At 40.6% G+C, this 14355-nt stretch overlaps 1 protein-coding gene across 15 annotated transcripts in view; it reads left to right on the top strand.

The window, feature by feature from the left end:
• Positions 1 to 14355, top strand: part of POU2F1 (POU class 2 homeobox 1) — a 187189-nt gene that overhangs the window by 146927 nt on the left and 25907 nt on the right. For 11 of the 15 annotated variants that reach the window (XM_032317601.1, XM_032317600.1, XM_032317591.1 and 8 more), the window contains 5 exons: positions 142 to 315; positions 5587 to 5728; positions 6699 to 6844; positions 8083 to 8262; positions 10104 to 10221. In XM_032317601.1, the coding sequence (XP_032173492.1) occupies positions 142 to 315; positions 5587 to 5728; positions 6699 to 6844; positions 8083 to 8262; positions 10104 to 10221 (760 nt within the window). The remainder of the gene's footprint in view (positions 1 to 141; positions 316 to 5586; positions 5729 to 6698; positions 6845 to 8082; positions 8263 to 10103; positions 10222 to 14355) is intronic. The other 4 variants (XM_032317602.1, XM_032317592.1, XM_032317594.1 and 1 more) reach the window with 2 other exon arrangements.

Below are 14355 nucleotides of genomic sequence, written 5' to 3'. Positions count from 1 at the left end.
GCCGGTACACTGTGCCTTCCGCGGGTCCCACGGTCCACGTAGTTCTTACAAAGGCTGCTGCTCCGTAAGTTGTTCGCGTGTGGCACATCTCAGTGGGTCATTGTGTGCGCTTGTTCTCATGTCCTTCCGTCCCCGGAACAGCCAGCAACCCCGACGCGCACGATAGCGGCCACTCCGATCCAGGCACTCCCCCAGAGCCAGTCGACACCAAAGCGAATCGATACCCCCAGCCTGGAGGAGCCCAGTGACCTTGAGGAGCTTGAGCAGTTTGCCAAGACCTTCAAACAAAGACGAATCAAACTTGGATTCACTCAGGTAGGACGCGGAAGGTTCCCCGGCTTTGGTGTCGCCTAGTTTTAGATTGGAACTTGTTCTTAGCCGTTTTCTGCGTTTATAGATTTAGATTGCTAATCATATAGTCAGTATAAATGTATGATTTAATGTTAGGTTAAAATCTTTAAGATGTCTCTCAGAACACTGGCCTCTGCAGTCATAATTAGACCAATAAAAGGTGAGAGTTTAAAAGATATGTTTGGGAATACTGTAATTATAGTGAGGGTTTTATCTGTGGGACATCTGGTTCTAGGCCTTAGTGCTCTGAATAAAGGTTGCAGGGGGAAAGTCTGAGAGACTTGTTTCAAACAGATTTTTGGGAGGGAGTAGGGGGCCAGTGGAGAAAGACAGACAGACACACACACACAATAAGCCCAAACTGAAAGTAAACAAATAGAAATCTGTTAAATCTGAAAAGTCAAAATTAATCAAAATCCAAATTAATTTTTTTTAATGTCACCTAGCAGAGGGCTTTTAATGTGGAATAAGTTTAACGGTCTGAACAGGCATCTGGGTATGCGGTATCCTTGTTCCAAGTGCTACCACGGTTACCTCCGATGAACAGGTCACAAATGATACTTTGAAAGCAGGGAAAGAATTAAGCCGTGTAGCAGTTATGTAAAATGATATGAGATCATTAGATGGAAAACAGTTGCCGAAGTATAGAGGATTGGGTGTTTTTATGGAATCAGGAAAAACCTGCTGTTTTCTTAGAATATAATTACCATGTGAAGATTAAGCCACTACTTAAACGTTGTCCAAATTATTTTCAGTTGAAAGTAAAGTATGCGCTGTTGTGGTAGATCAAAAACCAGGGATGATATCCCTCTTTCCTCTGTGTTTTTAAGAGCAGACTTTTTGTTCCTTATATTTCTCTGGTAAGTTATTTTTGCTTAAAGAAACTAATTACATATTAGGAACATGAAACGATTTTTTAAGTAGATACAGTTTTAGAGAAAATGTAGTTATCTTTGTGAGCAAACAAATTACAATTCATAGAGTTCAGTACTTTTGAAATATCTCAACAATCTGGCTTGTTTTTAAAAAAGAAAGCTAGGAGTACCTGGGTGGCTCAGCGGGTTAAGCTGCTGCCTTCGGCTCAGGTCATGATCTCAGGGTCCTGGGATCAAGCCCCGCATTGGGCTCTCTGCTCAGCGGGGAGCCTGCTTCCTCCTCTCTCTCTGCCTGCCTCTCTGCCTACTTGTGATCTCTGTCAAATAAATAAATCCTTAAAAAAAAATTTTTTTTTAACTTTTACCCAAATAGCGTTTAGCCTTTCTGTGGCATTTGAGCCAAAACATTGCTAGTGTTGTTTCTCCTTCTCTTAACTTTCTCTTTCTTTTTATGGAAAGGAGCTTCGTTATGGTCTGGTGCTTTTTGGTTTTATCCTGTTATCTGGGATGACTCTTACTGATTTTTCAGAATGACTTTGACATACCAGTGGCAGCATTTTGCAGAATTTAACTGCGTGGATTACAGCACCTATTACTGGCGCAGGATGGGAAAATCAACCTTTATTTATTTATTTATTTTTAAAGATTTTATTTATTTATTTGACAGAGAGAGATCACAAGTAGATGGAGAAACAGGCAGAGAGAGAGAGAGAATGGGAAGCAGGCTCCCTGCTGAGCAGAGAGTCCGATGCGGGACTCGATCCCAGGACCCTGAGATCATGACCTGAGCTGAAGGCAGCAGCTTAACCCACTGAGCCACCCAGGTGCCCTCAACCTTTATTTTTAAGTCACACTATCCCAGTTGTAGTTTTTCAAAGGTTGTTTTGTATCCTGTTTATATACACACACAGGGGTAGTTGTTAGTTTAAACAAACAAAAACCCCCATGTACACGTTAGTAAGTGTTTTAAACAGCAATTTTTTTTTTTTTTAAGATTTTAGTTATTTGAGAGAGAAAATGCGAGAGAGAGCATGAAGGGAGGAAGGAGCAGAAAAAGAAGCAGATTCCCTGCTGACAGGACCCCCCCCACACACACTGGCCTTGATCCTAGGACCCTGAGATCATGACCTGAGCCTCCCAGGCATGCCCTAAACTGTAATTTTCTATTTACTTAATTGGTTAAAAGATTGCTGTAGGTGTCACTATATAGTTGGGAGGCATACCAGAGTATAACACTTTTATCACATGTAGTAGATTCATTATTTCCAAATTGCAGCCTTTGCTCTTTTAAAAAGTATCAGGGGCTCCTGGCGATCTCAGGTGGTTCCATGCCTGACTTCAGCTCAGGTCATGGTCTCAGGGTCCTGGGATCAAGCCCCGAGTCAGGCTCCCTCACTTGGTGGGGAGTCTGCTGGTCTCTGTACCTCTGCCCTTCTCTCTTCCTCTCTCTCTCTCTCAAATAAGTAAATAAAATCTTGTCAAAGAAAACCATATCAGAGATACTATAGAATTCAGATAATGCATGAGGCCACTAGTTCACACATTTACTTTTGTGAGGAAGAACCCAAAATGGTAGTAATAGCACTGACCTGAGCAAATATAAAATTAATGAAAATTAGTATATTAACTGAGGGGCCTGTTGACTTTTGTGAGGAAGAACCCAAAATGGTAGTAATAGCACTGACCTGAGCAAATATAAAATTAATGAAAATTAGTATATTAACTGAGGGGCCTGTTGCTTTTTATTCATTTAAGTAATTTAGGGGCACCTGGATGGCACAGTCGGTTAAATGCCCAACTCTTGGTTTTGGCTCAGGTCATGATCTCAGGGTCATGAGATCGATCCCCATGTCAGACTCTGCACTCAGTGTGGAATCGGCTTAGGACTCTCTCTCCCTCAGCTGCACAACCACCTCCCACCCCACCGCCTCACATGCTCTCTCTCAAATAAATAAATAAATCTTCTAAAAATTTTTTAAAATACGAAGTAAAATTGTATTATAAATCCCACATGGATAGTTGATGGCATGGCTCTATGTGTAGCCACCATTTAAGACATTTATTTTTATAGTGATGTGATTTTTGATGTGTTATTTTTGTATACTTACCAATAGTGTTACTTTTCATAGAAAGATATTACAGAAGTTTTTGAGAAATTCTTAGCAAATTATGCAGATATGATGTCAGAAGACATTTATTTTCATCTGACTACTACAGCAGCTCTTCTTCTCAGAGAATTGCAAGGTTTAGTTGGCGCAGCTTTCTAGAAAGCTATAATCTAAACAGATAAAGTGGCCCAGACATGCATATATGTGACAAACAAAGCATGTTTGTAGTGAATATTTATTGATTGACTGAAGTAAGATCTAACAAATGTATAATGATACCGATATAGATAAACCTGTTTCTACAGATACATTTGTATATAAATGTAATGGACACCAGTTATACCCATTCACACCATCCTGGTTCTTTCGGTTTTACTATAATTGGAAGGAAATCAATAAGCAGTCCATTTCTGCTTTTAGAGATTATATGTTCAAAGCTGTCAATGAAACTTTTTGTGATGGTGGGAATGTTCTGTATTTGTGTGTTCGGTACAATAGCCATTATCCACGTGTGGCTACTGAGCGTTTGACAGACAGCTAGTGGTGCTAATAAGGAACTGAGTTTTTAATTTATTTGATTTGAATTAATTCAAGTTTATGTAGCCACATCAGTTGAAGTTCTGATATTCTCTCTACCTCGTTTTATCATGTAGTTTGAACATTTTTAAAAGATTTTATTTATTTATTTGACACACAGAGAGAGACCACAAGTAGGCAGAGAGGCAGACAGAGAGAGGGGGAAGCAGGCTCCCCGCTGAGCAGAGAGCCCAATGTGGGGCTCGATCCCAGGACCCTGAGATCATGACCTGAGCCGAAGGCAGAGGCTTTAACCCACTGAGCCACCTAGGCACCCCTAGTTTGAACATTTAAACCTATACCTCTGTTAAACTTTTTATCAGAAGTTGCGCACTAGTAAGAAAATGGAGTTTTCTTAAGAATGTTTGTTTTTGGGGGGGCCCCCTGGATGGCGCAGTCAGTGAAGCGTCTGCCTTCGGCTCAGGTCATGATCTCAGGGTCCTGGGATCGAGTCCCTCATCGGGCTCCCTGCTCGGTAGGAAGTCTGCTGCTCGCTCTCTCCCACTGCCCCTGCTTGTGTTCCCTCTCTGTGTCAAGTAAAGAAATAAAATCTTGGGCAGGGGGAAGGTTTTTTTCCTTTCCTTAACTACCACCTAGATGCAGGTGCTAATAAATGATGTAGTATCGGATTGGGAGGGCTGGGGGGTATCCAAGGACTAGGATAATCTCAGTTCAAAATAAGTGTGGTTGCAGTTGTTGGGAGTTGGCTGTTGCATGGTAGAATTGGCTGTGTAGTACTTAGGACTAGAAATGTTGCCTTTCTGTCCTGCCACTAAACTAATTGAAATGAGAGCATGAATCATTTAAACTCCATGAGTTTCTATTACCTGTATATAAAATAACTACTAAGATAACGGCTTTTTTCAGCTTTAACAGGAGAGATTCAGCTGGAAGAAAAGCACTGTATACATTTCAAAGGTTATAGGCTTATAAAGAAAGACATCTTTTGTAATATATTCAGGGGATCATTGTTCTATTGCTATAAGGTTACCAAGTTTCCAGTGCCCATGAAGGTTTAACTAAGTGGGTCAAACCTCTCTACTGTGAATTTCTGTCTCTATAATGGTTACAAAAGTAGTCTTTTAGGATACCTGTTTTTGTAACCAACTTTGAAATCCAAACTAAGGGTGGAAAATAGATTTTTTTTCACTGCTTCCAGAAATACTTTACGGGGGGCAGGAGGAACGTGCATGGAGAGTGAGGCCTTATTTCTAAATTCTAAAGTGATTTATAGGAAGTTTGGCTAGTTCAGAAGTACCTGAAGTTATCTAAGCATTTACCTCTATTAACTCTATAGGACACACAGGTAACTGGCTTTAAGGATTATTTAAATCATTGTGGTTGCATCAGTTAAGGGGCTTGATAGGATATCAGCACTGTCTTTTGAAACTTAGAAATATTTGATAGCTTGATTGTTACATGAGGTAGCAAGAAGAGACTCAAAACAGAGAGAAAATAGGAGTTACAAATTTTGTCATAATTCAGGCCTAGTAACCGTCCTTGTTGAATGCTGTGCTTGGCCCAAGGTTGGATGCATTTGTGGGACCCGATAAATGGAGTGATTGTTGAGTCTTTAGAACAGTTTCTGCAGCAGCACCCTTGAGTGAGGACTTTGGACATTAGTGAGACAAATTTCTTCTCTTCCTCTCCCCCTCCTGCTCTGTATTACCGTGCAGGGTGATGTTGGGCTCGCTATGGGTAAACTGTATGGAAATGACTTCAGCCAAACGACCATCTCTCGCTTTGAAGCCTTGAACCTCAGCTTTAAGAACATGTGCAAGCTAAAGCCACTCTTGGAGAAGTGGCTAAATGATGCAGGTGAGTGACTGTATAAGACACTTCCTCACTGTCCAATGGAATTTTGCAGCAGATGTTTACACGTGGGTTTATGTTTCCTGTTGCATTCTTGGTACTTCAGAACATCAAAAATCACTCATGTTGGAAGGGTCATTGTCAGTTATGACGCGGTAAGTCAGAGAGTCATGCACTTAGCTCTAGTAATTACAAAGTACACAATGAACAATGATTTTTAGCCTTGGAATATTTCTTGTATTTGAACCAGAGTTAGGGATAATCGAAGCAAGAGGATAAGAAGTCCTGTGTATTTAGATAACGCTTGAAAAACAGATTTATAGGTTCTTCCTTGATGGATCATCATAAACTTACTATTGATCATATTTCTGCTTTTGTTAGTGATATTTCATAGAGAAAAAGTTGCACTGCTGGTTTTAACTTCGGTCTTTTGTACTGAGATTTCCTCTTGGAAAATTTGGATTTTGAGTCACAGAATCATAGGCTCTGAGAGCCGTAAGGAACCATAGAGAGCTTCTAGACCGTGGTTCTCACTGTAGATATGAACAAAAGTCAGGTCTTTGGAAAAGACAGACCTGTCATAGCCACCCTGGGACGATCTGCTTCCACAGCTCGGGGGGAGGCCTCAGCATGAGCAGTCTTACTGAGTTCCACAGCTCGGGGGGAGGCCTCAGCATGAGCGGTCTTACTGAGTTCCGCAGGTGAGAACACCTCATTTTCTGTCCAGTGCAGACAAACGCAGAGATGTCTGTGACATGACCAGGGCCATTGGACTATTAAGTGCCCGAACCTTGTTTAAACTTTACTTAGAAAGATCTATGGTAGAGAATGATGTTTTAATGTAGGTTATGAAAACCTTCCCGTGCTTGCTTTTAACTTAACATATTTTTGTCAGTTTTGTTTTCCTTAATATATGTATCACGTGCATGAATCACACTCCACTAACTTGACTTCTGTGTTTTCTTCTTTCTTACAGAGAACCTCTCATCTGATTCAGGTCTCTCCAGCCCAAGTGCCCTGAATTCTCCAGGGCTGGGAATGGAAGGCTTGAACCGCAGGAGGAAGAAACGCACCAGCATAGAGACCAACATCCGTGTGGCCTTAGAGAAGAGTTTCTTGGAGGTTAGGTTTTTACTTCTCTTGTACATATGATTGTCTGTGTAATGTTCGGTGCTGTAGGTGACAAAAGACGGACTTGTCGGCCTCAGTCCTGTAACCTAGTTGAGAACAGTGGGCAAAGCCGGTTACTGAACATCAGAAACAGAACTGGCGTGCAGGGTGCAGGAGAGCCCAGGCTCGAGCCATGTGAGCCCCAGTGGGACAGGCAGCAGCTGCCCCGGGAGAGCGGGGGAAGCACTGGAAGCAGAGGAAACGCAAGAGCAAAGGCATCCAGGGAGGGAACACCTCGAGGTAGATCCGGCGACACACGGATGGTTTGGTGTGACTAAATTCTAGTGTCTGGGCGCCTGGAATAGTCGTTTGGTACCGGCAGGCTGCGGGCCTTGGATCGCCAAGAGCGGGTTGGCCTGTTCGTTTGTTAGTTACTGCCCCAGGGGTATCGCAGTCTGAGCTTCCCATCACATTTTCACTTCCCTAATGTAGAAAAGGCGGGAGGAACACTGAGTCAGGAATCTTTATCCATTGGACCACTTTTATTAGCCGTGTGACTGGTCAAGTTACTGGATTTCCTAGGCTGAAGTCCCTTTATCTGTGAATCCCCGCCCTTCCTGCCCAGTAGGCTTATTGCGGGCCTCACTGTCCTGGTGAAGGCATGTCATGAAGCAATGAGAAGCTCTTAAATTTCTACTGAGATAACGAAGTTGTATTGATGATAAATCGAATAAAATTGATAATTTTATTCAAGATTGATAGCCCTTAAGAAAAAATATATATATATATTCAAGAATAACTTGGGGCACCTGGGTGGCTCAACTGGTTAAGCATCTGCCTTCGGCTCAGGTCATGATCCCAGGGTCCGGGGATCGAGCCCCGTGTTGGGCTCCTTCCTCAGTGGGGAGCCTGCTTCTCCCTCTGCCTGTCGCTCCCCTGCTTGTATTCTCTCTCTTTCTCTCTCTCTGACAAATAAAATCTTTAAAAAAAAAAAAAAGAATAACTTACTCTTAATTAATATGAATAAGTTTAATAAATATATGCTCATTAGAATGTTTATCTGTAGAAGTTCTTCGTTAAAAGCCAGCCAATATGGTCATAGGTATCCCAGCTTCATTCTCCGATTTGTCGCTCCCCATTAGTTTATTTATAATAGTCAGTAGTTTAAAAAGCTGCCCCCCCCACACAAAAATTTTCTTAATTAAAATAATAAAAAGGTATTCCAAAAGATGATTTTTTTTCCCCTTTAGAATCAAAAGCCTACCTCGGAAGAGATCACCATGATTGCTGATCAGCTCAGTATGGAAAAGGAAGTGATTCGTGTTTGGTTTTGTAACCGTCGCCAGAAAGAAAAAAGAATCAACCCACCAAGCAGTGGTGGAACCAGCAGTTCACCTATCAAAGCAATTTTCCCCAGTCCGACCTCACTGGTAAGGATAAAAAGTAGAGGACGCAAGCTCAAGGACGGATTTCTATAATTTTATAAATGATCTATGAAATTGACTTACTTCCTAACAGTACTTTATTGTATATATATGTTCACGTTGAGTAAGTGTATGTAAATTTATATTTTGAATGTTACTAAGTGGGACACCTGGGTGGCTCAGTTGGTTGAGCGTCTGCCTTCGGCTCAGGTCATGATCAAGTCCCACATCAGACGCCCTGCGCAGCGGGGAGCCTGCTTCTCCCCGTTCTTGTGTTCTCTCTCTCTCTCTCTCTCTGACAAATAACTAAATAAAATCTTGAAAAAAAAAAAATAGACGGAGGTTTAAAAAAAATTAAATGGTACTAAAGTAATTAAATCTCATGTTGTCATTAAGCCAAGAACTTCGTGATCTTTCTTTTTTAAAGTGAGCAGTTTGAATCTTTTCCTGTTTCATGGTGGCTTGCTTCATTATTCTCTTCTCTGATGTAGTGTATTAGGTTACTCTGGAACTGTGGGAGCAGATTTGCTGGGTTCCAGTTACCTGAAAAAAAATCTTTAGTTGCTTTTTCTTCATGTTGGGTCTTGGGGTTTTGTTGTTCTTCCTTTGTTTTGTTTTGGGGGGGGTGGGTGGGGGTTCTCAAGCAGACTCCCCACTCAGCACGGATCCAACGCGGGGCTCAGTCTCACCGCCCTAAGCCGAAATCAAGAGTGGGATGCTTAATCGGCTAAGCCACGCAGTTGCCCCTATATTCATGTTGGGTTTTAAAATCCAGTTTATTAAACTTACATGAAGAGGTGACAGTAAATTCCATATAACCTTTAGCTCTGAACTGGTATGAATTCAACCATCTCACGTCTTCACTCTCAAACATATGTGGGACTGTTCTTTGCTGACCTCATTGAGTAACTTGAATGCATTGCTTTGGAAGAGTATTCTAGAACTGAGGGAACATGCGGCGGTCATGTATTCCCCTGATCTTAAGGATGATGGCAAATGTGACTCCATATTTCCAACCAGGATTCCACAGATGAGAAGTAGATTGTTGGGTTTGGATTTTTGATCTTCCCTTATTAATTTGTTCTTATTATATTTGAATATCACTCGAAAACTGCTTTTTAAACTAAAATCATGATTAAGAGCGCGTACTGGTTGTTAAGGGAAAGCTGTGGTTGTTGAGTGGTTGGGCTTTAATCATGAAGTTCCTGACATAGTAGTTATGAAAAAGATAGTCTTTAGATACGGTCCTGTTTTATGTAGGTGGCTATTTTGTGTTTTGGATCTATTTGTTACTGAAAGGAAGACAGTGTTTCTTACAAAACTGTAGAAGTATTTTGTGTTATTTCAAAAAGAAACTGCAAGCTTTTAAAAAATTTGCCTCACATTCTTTCCATAATATCATTTCATTAAAAACAAAAACAAGACAGTCTTGTCTCCACCTGACCAAAAGTAAAAGCAATCCAAGATTCCCTGATTCTCTGATCCTGTTGAATAGTTTTCGTGTAGATTAAGTTGATAATTGGTATAATATTTTTTATTTACTTAGAGTAATTCTGACTCACCATCATTGAAATTTAGGAATTTCTAAATTATTTCTTTTTAAAACCTGGGCAAAGCCATTTTTCCTATCAGAAAGAAAACCAACTTCTAATAGCAGCCTTTGAACATGTCTATTTTCTCAGTTCCAAGATCAAAAGATGATTATAAAATTATTCCCTCTTAGGCCCTTTTAATTCTTTTTTATCTGGAATTTAAAAATTGTTACAGGCAAAATACATCTTCAGTATTGGTATACATTTTCTGATTTTTTTAAAATGCTTTTGCATATTTCCATTTCTGACCTCTAGGTGGCAACCACACCAAGCCTTGTGACGAGCAGCGCGGCCACGACCCTCACGGTCAATCCAGTCCTCCCGCTGACCAGCGCGGCGGTGACGAGCCTCTCTGTTACAGGTAACGTGACAGGTAAGGCAGCCGGGCTGTGCTGCTTGCGCACCAGCGGCAGGCCTGTGACAGGTCTCTCTGAGAATTGTGAATGCTACTGCGAATTAAGGCTCTAAATGACAAATATGTATCACTTTTTTGTAAAGTCCTATATAAAAACCTGAACTCCAGAAAAGAGGCATAATTAATTTTTTCAGAAAAAATAACTTTCACGTAAAGTTTTTTTTTTATCTCTTTTGTTCTTTCCCACATTACTCTTATCTTCTACATTGTTCCAGACTTACCTTTCACAACTCCCAACTTTTTTTCAAGTAACTCCTTAAAAACCTTCAGTGGCTGCAGCTTTTTGTATTCCGGAAAGCATCCAAGTTCATCATCAATTCACGGCAGGTTATCTCCAGTCTGGATCTTGTCCTCCGCTAGTCTTTTTTCCCTTCCACCCTCAGTGCACAGGAAGATTCCATCTGTGCCTTTGTAAACACCCCCACCGCCTGAAACCTTAGCCCTGCCTGCACTTCTCTCCGATAGCAGGGAAACTGCCCCAGCATAGGTATCGATTCTTTCTGGAAATACTCTTGCTTTTCCAGGAAACTGTTCTTTTCCACCTGCTTATATTATAAATGATTATATTTTTCTACTTTTGTCTTTTCCAGTAGACTTTGTGCTTCTTAGAAGATCTAAATATTCTTTTTGCAGTCTCAGTGTCTAGTTTAGTGCCTGACACATTGACTATAAAATGAATAAATAATTTTTTTCCTTTGGCCTCCTTTAAAATAGCACATTTCCCAAGTACTTTTAAGATAATTCAGTGTTGGGGCGCCTAGGTGGCTCAGTGGGTTAAAGCCTCTGCTTCGGCTTAGGTCATGATCTCAGGGTCCTAGGATCAAGCCCCGCATCGGGCTCTCTGCTCAGCGGGGAGCCTAATTCCTCCTCTCTCTCTGTCTGCGTCTCTGCCTACTTGTGATTTCTGTCTGTCAAATAAATAAATAAAATCTTTAAAAAAAAAAAAAACAGCATTGTCATCAGAAGTTTTTTAGTGCTATATGATGCATGGGGCATTCTGTAGTTATTCACCGGGTTGATTACTGCTAGTAGTAAAGCCTCGAATGGATTTGTGCTATTTCACAGTCAAGCGTGAATTTAACCTAGAGTTGAGGAATTTGATTGTCTTCACGCATGTTTTAAGTTTGTTGTAGCACTTCTTTGGTTCTATGATCTCACTGGGCTTTTATATAGTTATTAAATTTCTAAGTCATTAGAAAATCTCATAATTTTGTTTACTTATTTAGAGTAGCACTTTTTTAAAAAGGAGGCTTAAAGCGGAACCCAGTGCAGGGCTCATAGTCATGACGCTGAGATCAAGACCGGAGTTGAAATCAAGAGTCGGCTGCTTAACAAACTGAGCCACCCTGGTACCCTAGAATAGTATTTTTTTTTTTTTAAAGATTTTATTTATTTATTTGACAGACAGATCACAAGTAGGCAGAGAGGCAGGCAGAGGGAGAGGGGGGAGGAAGCAGGCTCCCTGCTGAGCAGAGAGCCTGATGCGGGACTCGATCCCAGGACCCTGAGATCGTGACCTGAGCTGAAGGCAGAGGCTTTAACCCACTGAGCCACCCAGGCGCCCCGAGAATAGTACATTTTGACCTTTTTTGGGTTTTAGAGCTCCTGGAAAACTTGATGAAAGCTTTAAACGTTCCCTTCACAAAATAGATAAAAGCTCAATTTTTAGTAAAATACAGGGAGGTTCATAAATGACAACTCCCATCAATCCCCACCTCATCGGGGCCGTCTTCGGATGCCTTAGGAGTGGAGATTGGAAGAAACCCCGTGTGCACGAGGGTACAGTAGACAGTGTTCAGTACTTCGGCTTCGTGAGCAAACTGGGGGCGACTGGTCGCTGTTGTTTGGGGCACTAGGAATGTGGAATTCTGGCCTTTAAGGAACTCACCATCCGCCTGCCTGCCGCCTTCTGTTAAATTATAAACTGAACTTTTCCTTCCCAGCAAATTATGTCATATTTTATTAGGACTAAAAATACCCATCTTTTGCAGAACAATTCCTTGTAGTTCAACTAGAACTTGGTAGAACAGATAGCTTTGCAAATTTTCTAAAAATGTGGCAAAAATCTGAAACAGAAGGTAATTTTTAGGAGATATACATCCCGAAAACAGCTAAAACTTTCCTATCAGTTTTTGATGGTTCCAGTTAACGAATGACATTTTCCTGAACTCACTTGCTTGGCCCATTTATGTGCATTTAATTATAACTGTTTTCTAAAATGTTGGTAACTGGGGTGCTGGGTGGCTCAGTCGGTTAAGCGATTGACTCTTGATCTCAGCTCAGGTCTTGATCTCAGAGTCGTGAGTTCAAGCCTCCTGTGGAGCCTACTTAAAAAAAATAATAAAAAATAAAAATCGAAGTGTTGGTAACTTCTTTAGAATGAATTTTTCCTTCAGTTCTTAAAAAAATTGAACATTATCAGAAGCTCAAATAGGAAAAATAATCACAATGAGCTATTTATATTTGCCTTTAAATCTTTTATGTACATATGTACAGTTCTAATAGTGTTCAGTGTGTACTTTTTTTACTTCTGATCTTACAATAAGTACTATCCCCTGTTAATAGTTTTTACATTTCTACTTTTCATTTGCCCTTATTTTATTAAATGTTTGTATTAGAACTTCGTAAACATTTCCATTTAAGTGCCATCATGGCTGAGTTCTACCTAGAATGACCAGCTTTTTCCGTTTGAGTCCCAAGAAACCCCTCAGTCTCCGAACCACACAACTGGTCTTGTTTGTTCAATATTATATCCTTTGTGTCAAGCACACCACCTAGAATATAAGATAATGTAAGATACTCCGTATCTTATATGCTAATATAAGATACTCAGTAACTATAAACTAATTATTAAAGGAATTAAGTTTTCACTGTTATAAATAATGCTATAATGAGGACCTTTATTATTTTTTTAAGATTTTATTTATTTAAGGGCGCTTGGGTGGCTCAGTGGGTTAAGCCGCTGCCTTCGGCTCAGGTCATGATCTCAGGGTCCTGGGATCGAGTCCCGCATCGGGCTCTCTGCTCAGCAGGGAGCCTGCTTCCCTCTCTCTCTCTGCCTGCCTCTCCATCTACTTGTGATTTCTCTCTGTCAAATAAATAAATAAATAAATAAAATCTTAAAAAAAAAAAAAGAATTTATTTATTTAAGAGAGAGAGAGTATGAGAAGGGGGAGTATCAGAGGGAGAAGCAGACTCCCTGCTGAGCAGGGAGCCTGATGCGAGACTCCAGGATCATGACCTGAGCTAAAGGCAGTTGCCCAACCGAGTTATTTAAAACTGTAGGTGATTTACTTTCCCCTTAACATTTTAATCTTCCTGGTTTTATAATACTGTGTCGTAAACCTGGGCAAAGCCATTTAGGACCTTTACTTTTATGTAATTTCAGGTTTACAGAAAAGTTACAAGAATAGTTAAGAGAAATCCCACATCTCTTCCCTTAGATTCTCTGTATGGGAAAATCTTGCCATATTTGCTTTTTCTCTCCTTTTTCTCTTTTACTTGCTATGTATGTGATGTTTTTCTGAACTATTTGAAGATCAAATTAATGGATATGCTACTTTATCCCTACTTCAAGACATTACCACATATAGTGAGAATACAGTTATCAAAAATCAGGAACTTGGGGCGCCTGGGTGGCTCAGTGGGTTAAAGCCTCTGCCTTCAGCTCAGGCCATGATCCCAGGGTCCTGGGATCAAGCCCCACATCGGGCTGTCTGCTCCACAGGGAGCCTGCTTCCTCTTCTCTCTCTCTCTGCCTGCCTCTCTGCCTACTTGGGATCTCCATCTGTCAAGTAAATAAATAAATAAATGAATAAATAAATAAATAAATAAAAATCAGGAACTTAACATTGACTCAGTCCTCTATCTAGTAAACAATTCACATTCATGTTTTGCCAGATGTGCCAATGATGCCTCTTAGAGGAAAAAAATCTTAAATCATGCATTGCATTCAGTTGCTGTGTCTCTTCAGTCTTAAACTGGGGACAGTATGAGTCTTTCTTTGTATTTTAGGAAATTGATTTTCTGAAGAATGTAGCTATTTATTTTGTAGATGTTGTGTCTGACGTTTCCTCGTGATCAGATGCAGAT

The sequence above is a fragment of the Mustela erminea genome, chromosome 17, assembly GCF_009829155.1.
Source record: "Mustela erminea isolate mMusErm1 chromosome 17, mMusErm1.Pri, whole genome shotgun sequence".
NCBI classification, from domain to species: domain Eukaryota; kingdom Metazoa; phylum Chordata; class Mammalia; order Carnivora; family Mustelidae; genus Mustela; species Mustela erminea.
This window is presented reverse-complemented; position numbering and strand designations above follow the sequence as displayed.